The following is a 14,337-nucleotide window of genomic DNA, read 5'->3' as shown; positions in this document are numbered from 1 at the left end:
TTTTGACTTGATTTAAATTCCCCCCATCATCATAAAGGTTTCCAAGTCCCACCCAAAAAGAACCATCCAACACTTCTGTATTCTTGCTCTGCCTCATCTAGACTTTGGTTAAATGAGTTGCCCAATTAAAATGTAAGTTAATTCCCAGGAGTTCAGGGAGTCTATCTTATTCCCAGAAGCTAGCACAACGTCTGACATACAGCTGAAACTCAAAGTAAAGCTGTGAATTGAACAGATAGAAAAGTGATGAGTGAAATAATGAAAAATAAAATGAATGTCTATATTGGGGGATGGATGAGTAAATTACACATGAATAAGTTATAAATGGAATCAACGAGTGAAATAAGCCTATAAATAAATGAAAAGTGACAAAAATTGCCAGTGAGAGGCGAGCAAGAGCTCAGCTTGGACAGTGTGCTGGTTTGCCATGTGCATGACCCTTGTTAGAGCCAGGTCCACGCCCATTGCACTGAAGGAAGTTTTGGGGCTGTGGCCTATCTCCCCCATCCCCCCCAAAAAAATGCCAGTGAGAGTTTGAGAATGGGTGAGTTTTTACCTGTGTGTTGGTTCCAACCCACCTGAAAGACCCTGCTTCCCCACCACCTAGCACAGTAATGTAATCTCTTTTTGATTTTAAGGAACAGACACACACACACATACAGGTTAGGATGGAGATTTATTGAAGCATTCACAGGGAAATAAGGAAGACAAAAAACAGCTACATAGGCAGCCTCACGGAAGAACAGAAACTTGGAAACCAGTTTATGATCCAAAGCAGTTCTAGAGTCTGGCATATCTTGTCATTCTTTAAGCTGCAAGTATGTTGCTCCCCTTCACTAGTGCTTCTCAAAATGGTGACTCAACTTTTTGGTATATATATCTTCCTACTGCTATTGACTACCTTCTTTCTACTTCCTCGATAGCCAAGGATCTTCCAGGACCCCTGGACCCCACAAGTTCCTGGCTCTAGGCTTCTGTTGTCACTGCTGCACTTTGTCATTCCTGCTGTTCTTTTTCTTATGGCGTTGCTGTCACATGATTCTAGCTACTCTGGAGATCTTGTCTACTCAAGCCTTCTGCTGCTTCATGGATCTCAGACTTAGGGTTTGCTCTCATTTCTGTTCTTCCTGGTTTTTGCTACATCGTGGCTCCTATTGCTTCATGGCTTCTGTCTCCTTTTGGCCCACTGTATTGCTGCTTCATGGCTTCTGTTGCCTGATGGCCCCATGATCTCACGAAACCGGTTTCATGGCTCCTGCAGCTTTCTCCCTGCTATTGCTAGTTTCTGGTGCCCTTAATTCACTTCTGACTCACTTTTAACGCTGCTTGTACACTTCTGAAAGCCTCCCTAAAAGGGGTGTGATTTGCCATCTGACCCAGATCATTCCTATGAGGTGGTCTTCTATCAGTTCACTTAATAGGCTGTTGGGCAAGCCCAGATTGGCTGTGACTGAGTTTTAGATACTGTCCCAACCTAACCAACTGTGGTCAGGATCGAGGTCACATGGTACAGAGCATGGCAACTCATGCTTGAGAAAACCCTATGGAGACTATGGGTATAAGAGGTTTGTTGAGGGCTTCCAGAATGGGACAGTATAACTGTCAAGCTTGTGGTTTGGCCTGTCCAGTTCATCAATCTTCAATGCTCAAAATAAGTCCCAATCTCTCCCTGGCCACAAGTACCTGTTCTGATCTGAGATGAGACGTCAAAGGTCTTAGGGCAATACAGAAAGGGAATCTGGTTTCAATGCTTCCTAGTAGTGGGACATTAGGCAAGGTCCTTCCCCTTTAGGGTTTCAAGAAGAGGTTGGGTACAGTCTGTAAGTTCCCTTAAAGGTCTGGCATCTGGGCTTCTCATCTTATATAGTACTATATAAGGGATGTGTAATAATTTTTACCTGGGGAAGCCCTCACTAATATCTCTTGAGGTAGGAAAGAGGGAGTAAGATCCTGGCTTGGAAGAGCTTCACTGAACACAAAATGAATGAATGAAGGCGAGGGGAGACACCACACAGAGAATGTTTAAATCACTTAAGGAATTCCAGCTGCTGGGGTGTGTATGTGTGCTGGATTCTGGTTTAGATGGATAAGACCAAAGAACAATTGGGGTAGGGTAGGAATCTTGGCTACTAGTGGGTACTCATTCTGTCCTCAGTCACTCTCCACATCAAACCAATCACCAAATCCAGTTCATCATTTATCACACCCTATTGCCTCCATTCCATCCTTACTATCCTTGCCCTAAAGCAGGCCTTGCGGTCTTTTGAAGTTTCCTAACTACTCTCCCTTTCTCCCTTTTCTCTCTCACAAATGCAGTCATTCATATATTCAAAAACAATTTACTGGATACCTGATTTTTTTTTGCTAGCCAAAATAACCCCAGGCTAACATCTGCAGTACAGCTTAACTTAATCAGAGACCAAAAAACAAATAAATATTATAGTGAGAAGTAGAACAGGGAAACTTCATGCCCACAAGCATACTGCATGAGCATCTAATCCATTTCCACACTGCCTGGCCAGAAAGGAAATTACTAAATTCTTGTGAGCAAGTCTACCTTGCTGAAATCTGCTTCAGGGTTCCCCACCTGCCCTCAGGATAGTTCTCAAACTTGGCTATACCCTAATGTCATGTACTGAAACAAAGTCTCGTTTGAGTTGTGAAAATTGATTGATTTTTTTTTTAGATCAGAGCCTAGTATGCGTCACGTTTCTTGTGTATAGTGTTTCAGAACTACTGCCCCACAAGGCAATTCTGAACTCTGTAGGCAAACTCTTACAACCCTTTTCCAATGATTCCTGACCTCTCTAGCTTCAGTTTTACTGCCATCAACATAGTCCCCACCTACCCACCTCCCACTCCCAAACTTGATGCTTTAACTTCTGAACTGTTTTTACTATTTCATGTCTTTAGGTCTTTGTGCATGCTGTTTGCACTACCTGGGAATTTCTACTTCTTCTACTGGCTAGTTTCTACCAGCTTCTCAAGACTCAGCTTAAGTGTCACCTCCTAGACAATCAGGTACGATGACTTATCTGAGATTCTACTTAAGCTAAATGTCCCTCCTTCTTTGGCGTTCCTGTCAGAGCACACTACTGATCATTTTATATGTATGATCAATGGCTATTTTATGAAGTTCCTGGCCCATTGGACAGTGAGCTCACTACTCAAAGGCAGGATATTTGACTGGTGCCTCTGGTGCAGAATAGTGTGATTCTGAGTCAGGTGTACACTTAAAAGTAGACACTGTTGGGGGAGTAGTCTTTGACTTCCTAGACCAGTATTATGTGGTTTGTAATATGGAGGGAGGGGATGGGTGGTGGTGCACCTGGTTAAACGTACATGTTACAGTGTACAAAGTCATAGGTTCAAGTCCCTTCTCCCCATCTGCAGAGGGAAAGCTTCACGAGTGGTGAAGCAGGGCTGCAGGTGTCTTTCTGTCTCTCTCCTGATCTCCTCATTCCTCTCAATTTCTGGCTGTCTCTATCCAATAAAAATAAAGATAATATAAGGGAAACAACTAGTGTCCTCTGACAAGCCCTGCAAATTCTATTCAAATCCAGCGTGCTCATGCAAACACAATGGTGCTTGCTCTCCCGAGTACAGCTTTCATTATGCATGTGTTGCCTTGAATTGACACCAGGCAGTGTGGAACAAAAGGCAAACACAAAGGAGATACAAACTGAAGTCTAGGTTCTGCCACTGAACAACAGGGTCATGGGCAAATCACCTTACCCCTCGGATTTTCAGAACTTAAAGTCTTTTGTAGCACTCGTGTTCCTGAGCTCCAGGCCTGAGTTCAAGGTATCTAATGGCTGTACGGAAGGGAAGAGTTATACAGATTATTATCCATATCTACTGAATTACATTTCTAGGGGCAGGGCCAGGGTCAGGACAAGGAGCCCCATATTTTTTGGACTTGGGGTGTAGCATGGAATTATTTTTCATTATAAGCCCTTCTGTATTATTTTCCTCTTAATCTGTGTATATATTGCTTTGATGTCTAAGAAGGAAAGACAAAAGATTTCACAAGTGATTCGCTGGTGCAAAAGCAAGGCTGATAACCACTCCTTCACAGTGGAGAAAGCACAAGACTGAATCAGAGTCTGGATTCAAACCTTGTTATCATCTAGTAGCTGGGTCACTTAACCTTCCTGGAACTCAGTTTCCTCATCTATAAGTGTGAAGAAAAGTAGCCACTGCCTTTAAAGAGCTGTTATGATCTATGCAACAAATATGACACCACAGGTGGATGTATACTGTCTCCTTTTCTACGTAAGGAAATTGAGTTTCTGAGAGGTGAAGTAAAGAGTTCAAATTACTACAGACATGGTTTGGACCAGGGTGACCCCCAATTGTGCTTTTCTGTATATACCAGCATTTCTTAAACTATAGCACACATACCACTGTGGTATGTTACATCTTTGGTTACATATGGACAAAATTTCTCGTTTTGAAAGTTATGCCTTTTTACTATGTATTAGAAAAATACATAATTAGTGCATCAAACCTGTGGATTCACAGGTGTCATTAGTTTGACTGAAACTAAAACAGAAATAATGTTAAGACTTAAGAACCTCGGAAAAAAATAGTAGTACAGGAGAGCAAGTTGGAAGTATCTATTAGTATACATATACATATTACATGCAGAAAGAGAATATCCTGACTCGAATTCAACTTCTAGAAATTAACCCTACGTAAACTTATACTCATGCACACACACAGTGTTCCTGTATTTTGTCATAGCAAAAACTGAAAAGACTTACTGTCTGTCACAAGAGAAATATGTAAATAAAATGTAGTAGAATCCTATGATGGAAGTGTACATAGCAATTACAAGAGTGAATCTAATCTACCAACATGCATAGGTCTTCAAAATATTGTTGACAGCAAATTGCAGATGATTCCATATACTGTCTGCACTAAAACTATACAGTATTTTCAATAAGCTCGTGACTTGGTCTAGGTGTGTACAATGTAACACAATTAGGAGTGGGTAGGAGAAGGGTAATCAAAATGAAGTTAGTTCATTTTTAACAATCAATTTCTTAAAAAGAGTGTCATTCTTGTGCAGTATATACCTTGGGATTGAGTAAAATCCTGAGAGTGTATGTGAAAAAGCAAAGATTGACTTCATAGCAGCAGGGTTTGCATGGCCCCTGCAGCTAATACAGCGAGTTCCCAAAAAGAATGTTACATGCATTTGCCTGAGATGTGGCCCAAGCTACTGCTCCTTTACTTTCTCACAACCCAGCTTGGTGCCCAGGCATTTGGCTACTATGTGGGGTTGGTGAGAAGTTCTTCCAGTTAATAGGCAAATCCCATTAAGAGCACTGGAACTTTCCCAATAACCAAGGCATTCTGCATCTCCCTGGTTGGGAATTCCTTAGGGGGTCCAGGTAGGAGAAGGCTTATATTCCATGCAGTAGGTCCCTATTGGGTTCTGAGCAGGGATAAGGCTGCCAGTGAGGAGTTTGACATCATTAAATCCTATGAGGTAGGTAGTATTATTAGCCCCATTTTTGTAGATGAGGAAACCGAGGCACAGAAAGGTCAAATAACTTGCCCAATGTCAAATGCTAGTAAGTGGTAAGAATGGATCTCAATCCCACAACTGCCTGTTCCTAGAGCCCAGTTTCTGCTCCTAGTGCCCAACCAAATCCTACTAATTTGTTATGGTTCAGCTCAAATGTGACCTTCTCCAGGAAGCCTAGAGGTAATCTTCTCAAATTCAAAGTATCTATACATATGGCATTCAGCTAATCACAACCCATACTGAATCTACTTAGGAGGCCAGCGATCATGACTGATTCTGTTTTATATTTCTAGCACTGACTGAAAAATGCAGGGTGTTCAGTATATTTGATGAGTACATAAATGAGTAAATGAGGGTGATTTTACATGACTGTCTGCCTCCTATGAAATCCTGAATACCTTTGCCCAGCTGTGGGGGAATTGTCATACTATACTCTCTTGGAATCAAATTCACCTAGGTTCCTTCTAAAATGGGTCTCCAATATCTTTATTACTTTTCAAACACACGCACACACACATATACACACATACATACCCACACACAAGCAAAATGCAAGGGGACCCAAAGGGACCCATGATTATGGAAGATGGGGGAGAGGTTAAAGGTGGGGGAGGGGGTGTAGCAGGGTGTTAGATGGCCCTGTTCAGTTCAGTTCAGCTCAGCACCTTCCAGAAGTCAGGATGCTCCCTGTAGCTCAGGATTTTTTGCTCCAGATCTAACATCACTTCTGTTCCTCTTCATGCTTGATAAGCAGTGCCTAAATTCCATTAGTATACCAAACAGGGATAGGAGACGGGGAAGGCTGGGAGTCAAATATCCAGAGACTGGGAGAGGGGTAGTTTAAGGATCCAGACAGGGCAGGAGGGGAAAACTACTGCTACTGCTCATTGGGGTTGGGGTTGGCATCTGGGTACTTGGTGAGGTCGAAGGTCAGGACTTTGCTGATCACACAGTCCCCTTGCTAAAGGAGGAGGGAGAAAAAGAAAAATAAAATTGTAAGGAGAGAATTAAGAGGGGTCTAGCACCCCAGGTCAGGGGTGTTGGGGGGTTCCTCAAACCCTCCTCCCTACATACCTACCCAAAGCCCAGGCAACTGTTCTCTCTGAGTGAGAGGTTGTGCTTAGTCCCGTGTGCCTTTTCTCCCTGCTTATCTCTTTATTCTCCTTTTCCCTACTTTCTCGTGTCTGCCTGACCTTTCTACTTGTCCCCCAAATGCAATAGCACTGCTCAGCTGGACTGGCTAAGACTCCAGGGCAGGGCTCTAATAGTCCAGATGGTCATTCAGGACCTGAGACCCTATGACCCTATGCTCCCCCACCCCATTCCCCTCTTCACTGCAGCCTTCCCTTCCTGCCCTGGGGTATCAGACAGGAAATGGGGCTGGCTCCTGAACCAGGCCTGCCCTACCTCAGGGTAGACTCCAATGAGGCTCTCAGCCTTGGTGTAGAACTCCTCCTTGAGAGATATGACAATGGCCTGGAAGTTGCAAGTCGACTGCTCCTTGATGTAATTTGCCACCTGTAGGAGGGGCCGCCAAGCACTCAGAAGGGCTGAAACCCTAACACTCCTTTGCATGTTCCAGTTAGAACCAGAGACAAAGGAGGGACAGGTAGTCTAGGGGGTGGTGGGTGGAGGCGAGAAAAGATGAAAGGATAGCAACTCGCATGGCCTGGAAGGCCCAGAGCTCAGCTTCCTGGGCACAGAGAGCAGGCAGCAGGAACAGCAAGGGCACACTCAGTAGTTGTTCCCTGAAACCCAGCCCCAACCTGGGGGCCTCCCTCCCGGGCCCCACTTTCCTTGCACCCACCTTGCCAATGTTGGTGTTATCCAGGGCAGCATCAATCTCATCCAGGACGAAGAAGGGGGCTGGCTTGTAGCTGGGAGGGAACCAGTAAGTGAGCTGACACTGATCAGGGTGGGAAGGGCCATCAAGGTGGGGCACAGCCCCAGAGTCCATCACACAAGACAATTTTCCTCTCCATATCATCAGAAATTAAGAAACCCAGGTCGTAATGTTGCCTGAGTCCCTGTAAACACGTGAACCTTCCTCTGCATCCAGTTCTAGATCCAGGATCTTGTAGAACCAGAAGACACGGTCCTCTCTGGAATCTCCAGACTAGATAGGAATTTAAGTTGTCCTAGGCTCTGGCCGAAGGTCAATCCCACCCACTCCATACTCCAATCACATCTCTATGCATGCCACCTCTATGTGGAATGCTTGCTGGCCCCCATAGCTAAATCTATTGCATCTTCTGCTCAAGGGCTATCTTCCCTTGAAAGTCTTTCCAGCCACCCACAGCCCACCCCAGATTAGGGTCCACCTTAAGCGTATCCACACCACTCAAGTTCACCTAGTTATGACACTAAACCCACTGTGTATTTCCATACCTGGTTTCTATAAGACTCTAAGACCCGAGGACAGAGAATGTTTGATTCATCTGTATCCCTAGCACACCTGTCACCCAACAGGCCCTGGTACAGTGCAGCCTTCAAGAAATGCTGCATGTTACTGGACAATCAAGCACTAAATGTGGGTCAGATTCTAATACTACTGGCATTCAGGAAGGGAAGATCAGGACATAGGTCAAAGTGGGCCTTCTAGAGGAATGAGATAAAGAGATGATTGTCAAACTGGATTTGCACAGAAAGGGCTTATTAGTCAGCAACCACATGAGCAAAAGCCTGGTGGTGGGACTGAATACATGCAGGAACCAGTGAGAACATGCTGCATGAATGAGGGTGAATGAGAAAGATAAGTCCAGGAAATCAAGGCCAGATCTGCTGTAATAGATTGGGAAACAGAACTGCAATTCAGATTCCTGCATAAAATATTTATCTCCACGTATCCTTGTGCCCCAGAGCAACCTAATTCAGTTTCTCTGCCAACTGCCCTGAGGGACACAGCCTTACCTATGGATGGCAAAGAGTAGGGCCAGAGCCGCCACTGTTTTCTCCCCGCCTGACAAGTTGTCCATAGGCCGGAAGCGTTTGCCAGGAGCAACACAATTGTAATTGATGCCATCCAAGTAGGGCTCTTCAGGGTTCTCAGGGCCCAGGAATGCCTAGGAGAAAGGCAGATGGGTCAGAATCTAGGTCTGAATTGAGGTTCAGGTCTGCATGGTAATAGGAACAGGAAATCTATATGAACGATGACAGCAGGTGGTAGGGGTTGACTTGGAAAGAAGCTCCAGCCTACCTGAGCACTGCTGTTACGGGACAGGGCTTTGTAGATCTCATCAATGTTGGTGGCCACCGATTCAAAACAAGCATTGAAACGGTCAAAGCGTTCCTTCTTGATCTGTTCAAATGCCTGCTTTGCCTTCTTTGCTCGCTTTCGAGCGGCCTCAAACTCTGTCACAAGGGGAAAAAAAACAGGTGTTCCCTCAGAGCCTAGACTATGCTAAAGCCAAGGAGTGTGTTCTGGCAAAGATGATCTACAAATAATAATGCACAGTACAAGACATCCCACAGAGGGAGAGAACACCTGAGGAGGGGCCCAGGGAAGGTAAGCCCACAATCTTCTATATCTAGTAGGGTAATTATGTAGTGCAAAGGAAGAAGCATGGATGGAGATCCCAATAAGATGGCTCTAGCAGGAGCAGCTCATTCAGGCCCTTGACATATCTCTAGACTCCTGTCTTCATCTTACCATCTGAGGTCTCCTGGAACTTGTCTCGGACACTTTCGAGCTTTTCCATGGCCTTCATGTTGGGAGCAGCAATGCGCTGGAGCACACTCTGCTGCTCATTCAATTTCTGCTGTAGTGTGTTCATCTCCTGCTTGATCTCCTCCTCAGCCTGGGCATCCTGTAAACCCCAGGGCCAGCAACATCAAGAAGGGCCAAAGTACCCATGCCCAGGCCTCCAGAGATGCCAAAGTAGGTAGCAGCCTATTCCCATACAAAAGGCAGATTTTCTCTTCCCCAGTTCAGCATCTCCTACAAGGTCCTGCCCATAGCAATGATCCCAAGCATCTCTACTTTTCATTTCAAACTCTTCCCCATACACTGTCTCTCAAGGCCCCACCATGTGTCTGAGAGCCCCGCCTACCAAGATTCCTGCCCCACTAGGGAAAGAGAGACAGGCTGGGAGTATGGATCGACCTGCCAACACCCATGTTCAGCGGGAAAGCAATTATATAGACAGACATTCCACCTCCTGCACCCCACAATGATCCTGGGTCCGTGCTCCCAGGGGGATAAATAATAGGAAAGCTATCAAGGGAAGGGATTGCATATGGAGTTCTGGGGGGGGTGGGCACTGTGTGGAAATGTACCCCGCTTATCCTGTAGTCTTGTCAATATTTCCATTTTATAAATAAAAAATTTAAAAAAAAAAGAGGAACACCTATGGTCAACTATTCACTGTATGAGAGCCCATGCTCTGTATGTCCGTGCCGAGTCATGGGCACATGTGGTGTGAATTGGGAATTGAGGGTAAGGATGGAAACAGAGGCAACTGAAGGTGAGAGTGGAAGACATACCTGTATTTGTGTGTGCTTACTGGGCAAAGACTTCAGATAACAACTTGATCCATATCCATTTTCTCACTTTTCTAGATATGGTCTCCAGAGCCTCTCTACCCATATCTCTCACCCATAGGTTAACTCTCTCTCTCTCTCTCCTGACAACTGGGAAGATGTCCACAATCACCCCTTGTTCCCTAGGCAAGTTAGTTCTCACCTTTAGATCTTCACACAGGTCACCATAATCGATCTCAATGAGGGCTTCTCGTGCATAAATGTTCGATGTTCGTTGGGAACCACTCACTGAGTCCTCTCCCTGGGAGCTACCCTGCAACAGCAAGAGGGAGAGTCTAAAGGAACCATCGACTGGCTGACTGAGAGCACTCTTCAAAGAGGGAGTGGGAGTGGGGAGCGTTCAGTTTCCTTTGCAGCTTTCACTGCTTTATGTCAGAAAAGAGTAGTAGCTTTGAAAGCAGAAAAGAGCAGTGGCTTTGAAGGCAGAAAGACGAATGCTGAAAATTGGGCTGTACTGCTGACTAATAACTGAGCAAGTCACATTATTAGATCTAATATTCCTACGTTTGTAAGTGGGACAAAGGATTAAGTGGTGATACGCCATATGCTGCCATGATACCTGGCATATTTTTTTGGTCTTCAAAATATTTTGTTACTTAGGCGGTGGGAATGGTGTGACTGACTATAAGACCCCTAGTATATTACTCATGTAAATCACTATTAAGTCACTAATAAAGAGTATTTTTGCTGAATTAAACTGAAAGGCTATTTGGGAAGAGTGAGGAAGACAAGACACATCCAGGTTGAAGATATTTACAAACTTCCTTTCAGTTAAAATTCCCTAACCCCCTTACTACCAATCCTGACTTTAAAGTAGATAAAATGTCTTGACTTCTCTATTGGCTAGAGTCCTTCTCTGATAACTAAACTTTGTATCCTCTGTTTTGCTGGTGTTTCTTATCCAAACCTCTCCTGGCCAGCTTTCCTCCCTACAACTACATCCTTCAGATCCCCCCACTTGTCTTTCCTTGATCTTATTAATATCCCTCAATTTCTACTACCAAGATTAATCCCCAACTACATCTAACATAGCAGAAGTCCCTAAAGTTAACTGAATGCTTTCATCTCCTGGTTTACCTCCCTCACCATCATCTAACATAAACAATTGTACCACGATGTCAACCTCTCCATCACACCATCTTATCTGCCTCCATGACCACATCCTTCCTCATTCCCTCTGTATCCCTTTAGTACCACCCACCCCAAACCCCCAACTGTCCTCCTTCCTTCCTCTTACCAATTTCACCACCCACCTCTGATGAGTGTTGTTCACAGATCACTCCCACCACCAGACCATAATACTCACCTCTTCCTGACTAATATCATCCATTGTGCCCTTAGACAGTGGCAACTTGATGTCCTGCATCTTGCAGGCCTGCAGCAGGTTGTGGCGGTCACTGCGCTTCTGTTCAAGTTTGGTCTCAATGGCTGTCACCTCCTTCTGCAGATGGGTCATTTCCCTAAGGAGACCCAGGAAGTTAGGTGAGACCCAAATCTGACAGGTTGCCCATTTTACCTACTTCCCCCAATCCCAGGCTTGAACCTCCACTTACTTGTTAGCACCCCCTAGCTTCTTACGAATCTCCTCCATCTCATGATTCTTGTCATTCACTTCTGACTTCTTAGCCAGGTGCTGATTCTTCAGGTCCTGTAGCTGGGCCATGGTCTCATCTATGATCTTCATGTGTCTTTGCTCCTCCTAGTCCCAGTGGGGGAACAGGAAAAGAGATAAAGACATTCCCCATCTCACCTTGCCCTCACTCTTTATACCACATGGCTCATTGGAGTCTCTCTTAAATGAGCTTTGCTTTCATTAAACCCTCATCCCTCAAGTGTCTCTCTTCTTCTAAATTATTAGGCTGCCTATTCCCACACATCCTATTATACAAGTTGTTCGTTACAGAAAAAGTATAAAGCAAAGGGGAAAAAATCACTTATAATCCAACAAAAGATAACCAATTGACATTTTAGCCTATTTTATCTCAATATTATATATAGCACTAGATAGTTGAGACTGATTTGTAATTCAAACTACATTGAGATGGAGACATGGAAGGTAGCTCACGCTGTAGTGTACACATGCAAGGACCCAGGTTCCTTTCCCAACCACCATCACATGGGAATGTCTGCACAGGACACTTCAGGAGAGGTAGAGTGGTGATGTGATGTATCTGCTCCACTTTTTCTTTCTCCCTCTCTCTATCTCTCTGTGTCTTATTCACTAAAAAGGAAAAACTAGCCACCAGGAGCAAAAGAGACACCATGCCCCAACAATTACCCTGATGGGGTGTGGTGATTATATATATTCTGTTGGCCTGAGATGTGGCACAATGGCTAGAGCACTGGACTCATAAACATGAAGTCCCAAGTTTAACCCTTTCATTGCAGTGTACCAGAGTGACGCTCTGGTTCTCTCTGTATCATAAGTAGATAAATAAATCTATTTTAAGAGGCATATTCTGACTTGACACTATATTTGAGCATCTGTTCCACAGCAAAACTACTGGTTGGGGAGATGGCTCAGTGATAGACTTTATATGTGTGAAGCCCTAAGTTTGACCCTCAGTATTACATACGCCGGTGATACACTAGTTGCTCTCATTAATTAAATAGGAAGAAATTAAAGAAAAATTCTGAGAGGGTAGACGGGGGCATACCTGGTTGAGAACACAAGGACGCCCCCCGCCCCGCAGGAGGGACACTTCACAAGTGGTGAAGCATGTCTGTCTACAGGAGTCTCAGTCTCTCTCTCTCCTCTCATTCTCCCCCCCCCCCGCCTCTCTCCTCGTTCCCTTTCAATTTCTCTCTATATTATCAAAATCAAACGAAAAAAAGAGAAAGAAAAATTTGGGGAAATAAACTACTGTCATGAGCAATATAACAAGTTTTCAGCAGGTCGACAGCACTCTCATGCATGAGGGTCCAAAGTCCAAAATTCAGTCCCCAACACCATCATTATCATAACTAGAGCTGAACACTGCTATGGTAAAAAAAAAAAATCAAGTTTAATAAAACAGAACCATGTCAACACTGTACATTTTTTGAGTAGCTATGTAATTGATTAAATGAATGGCTACAAGCCCTAGAAGACTACAAACTAAATGGCTTTCCCCTACACAGGGAAACTCTGTTTCCTTGGGGCTGGAACTGAGAATGGTCATTCAAAAGGGACTGTAGTCTTATTTACAATGTTCTGATTTTTAAGCAAGAAAATGTTTTGTTAATATTTTGATCTTAAAGCCACATAAAAGGGACATATCTGCAATTTAGTCTCATATGCCTTATAAAAATAATATATATGTGATAGATAATACAAAAGGAAAATGGCAACATGCTAGTGAGTGCTTAGCTTTGATGACAGGTACATGTGCATTTTTATACTACTGTTGTAACTTTTTACTAAGTATAAGATTATTTCAGTATCCAAAGAGATTGTTCAGCAAGTAGAACAATGGACTTGTATGCCTGGGGCCCCAGGCCTATACCTGGTAACACTCAGTGTTCTGGTGTGTCAATAAATAATAATAATAACAACAAAAACAAAAACAACAGCAGCACAGGTAATGACAGAATACAGATCTTGCAAGTCTGTGGGCCCAAGTTCAAGTGCCAATATGCTAGAGTGATGCTCTGGTTGGCTCTCTCCCATCTTTTAAAAATTAGAATTAAAAAGACCCTTAGCCTACTAGCAACCTATAGAACGGAGACCCCCAACCCCAACTCTTCATCTGCACTACTCCAGCCTTTAGGTTCATGATTAGTCAACAACTTGTTTGGCTTTCTATGTTAACTCTCTTTTCAGCCACCAGGTATCATGATGTCAACCAGACTTCCCTGGACAGACAACCCCAACAATGTGTCCTGGAGCTCTGATTTCCCAGAACCCCGCCCCACTAGGGAAAGAGAGAGACAGGCTGGGAGTATGGATCGACCTGTCAACGTGCATGTTCAGCGGGGAAGCAATTACAGATGCCAGACCTTCCACCTTCTGCATCCCACAATGACCTTGTATCCATACTCCCAGAGGGTTAAAGAATAGGAAAGCTATCAAGGGAGGGGATGGTTAAGGAGTTCTGGTGGTGGGAACTGTGTAGAGTTGTACCTCTCTTATCCTATGGTTTTATCAGTGTTTCCTTTATATATATTTAAAAAGATCCTTAGTTTGTCAGGTAGAAAAGGGCCTACAAAAGCTGGAAATGGGCAAGAGACTAACTCACTTAATGATGGCCTTCTTGGTCACTGTCAGGCTACCCCAACACCTG

At 44.2% G+C, this 14,337-nt stretch overlaps 1 protein-coding gene across 3 annotated transcripts in view; it reads right to left on the bottom strand.

Annotated features, from left to right (window-relative positions):
- Nucleotides 1–3,418: 3,418 nt before the first annotated feature.
- The window catches only part of SMC1A (structural maintenance of chromosomes 1A), a 46,610-nt gene continuing 35,691 nt past the window's right edge, over nucleotides 3,419–14,337 (bottom strand). For 2 of the 3 annotated variants that reach the window (XM_007530844.3, XM_060183513.1), the window contains 9 exons: nucleotides 11,629–11,774; nucleotides 11,382–11,535; nucleotides 10,218–10,328; nucleotides 9,186–9,342; nucleotides 8,733–8,887; nucleotides 8,447–8,598; nucleotides 7,344–7,413; nucleotides 6,944–7,054; nucleotides 3,419–6,497 (listed from right to left, as the gene is read on the bottom strand). In XM_007530844.3, the coding sequence (XP_007530906.1) occupies nucleotides 6,414–6,497; nucleotides 6,944–7,054; nucleotides 7,344–7,413; nucleotides 8,447–8,598; nucleotides 8,733–8,887; nucleotides 9,186–9,342; nucleotides 10,218–10,328; nucleotides 11,382–11,535; nucleotides 11,629–11,774 (1,140 nt within the window). In that variant the 3' untranslated portion in view covers nucleotides 3,419–6,413. Of the gene's footprint in view, nucleotides 6,498–6,943; nucleotides 7,055–7,343; nucleotides 7,443–8,446; nucleotides 8,599–8,732; nucleotides 8,888–9,185; nucleotides 9,343–10,217; nucleotides 10,329–11,381; nucleotides 11,536–11,628; nucleotides 11,775–14,337 lie in introns of all 3 variants that reach the window. The other variant, XM_060183512.1, reaches the window with a different exon arrangement.

Source organism: Erinaceus europaeus, chromosome X, assembly GCF_950295315.1.
Source record: "Erinaceus europaeus chromosome X, mEriEur2.1, whole genome shotgun sequence".
Lineage (NCBI taxonomy): Eukaryota > Metazoa > Chordata > Mammalia > Eulipotyphla > Erinaceidae > Erinaceus > Erinaceus europaeus.
The sequence above is the reverse complement of the archived record's forward strand: the minus strand, read 5'-3'. Positions and strand labels throughout refer to the sequence as shown.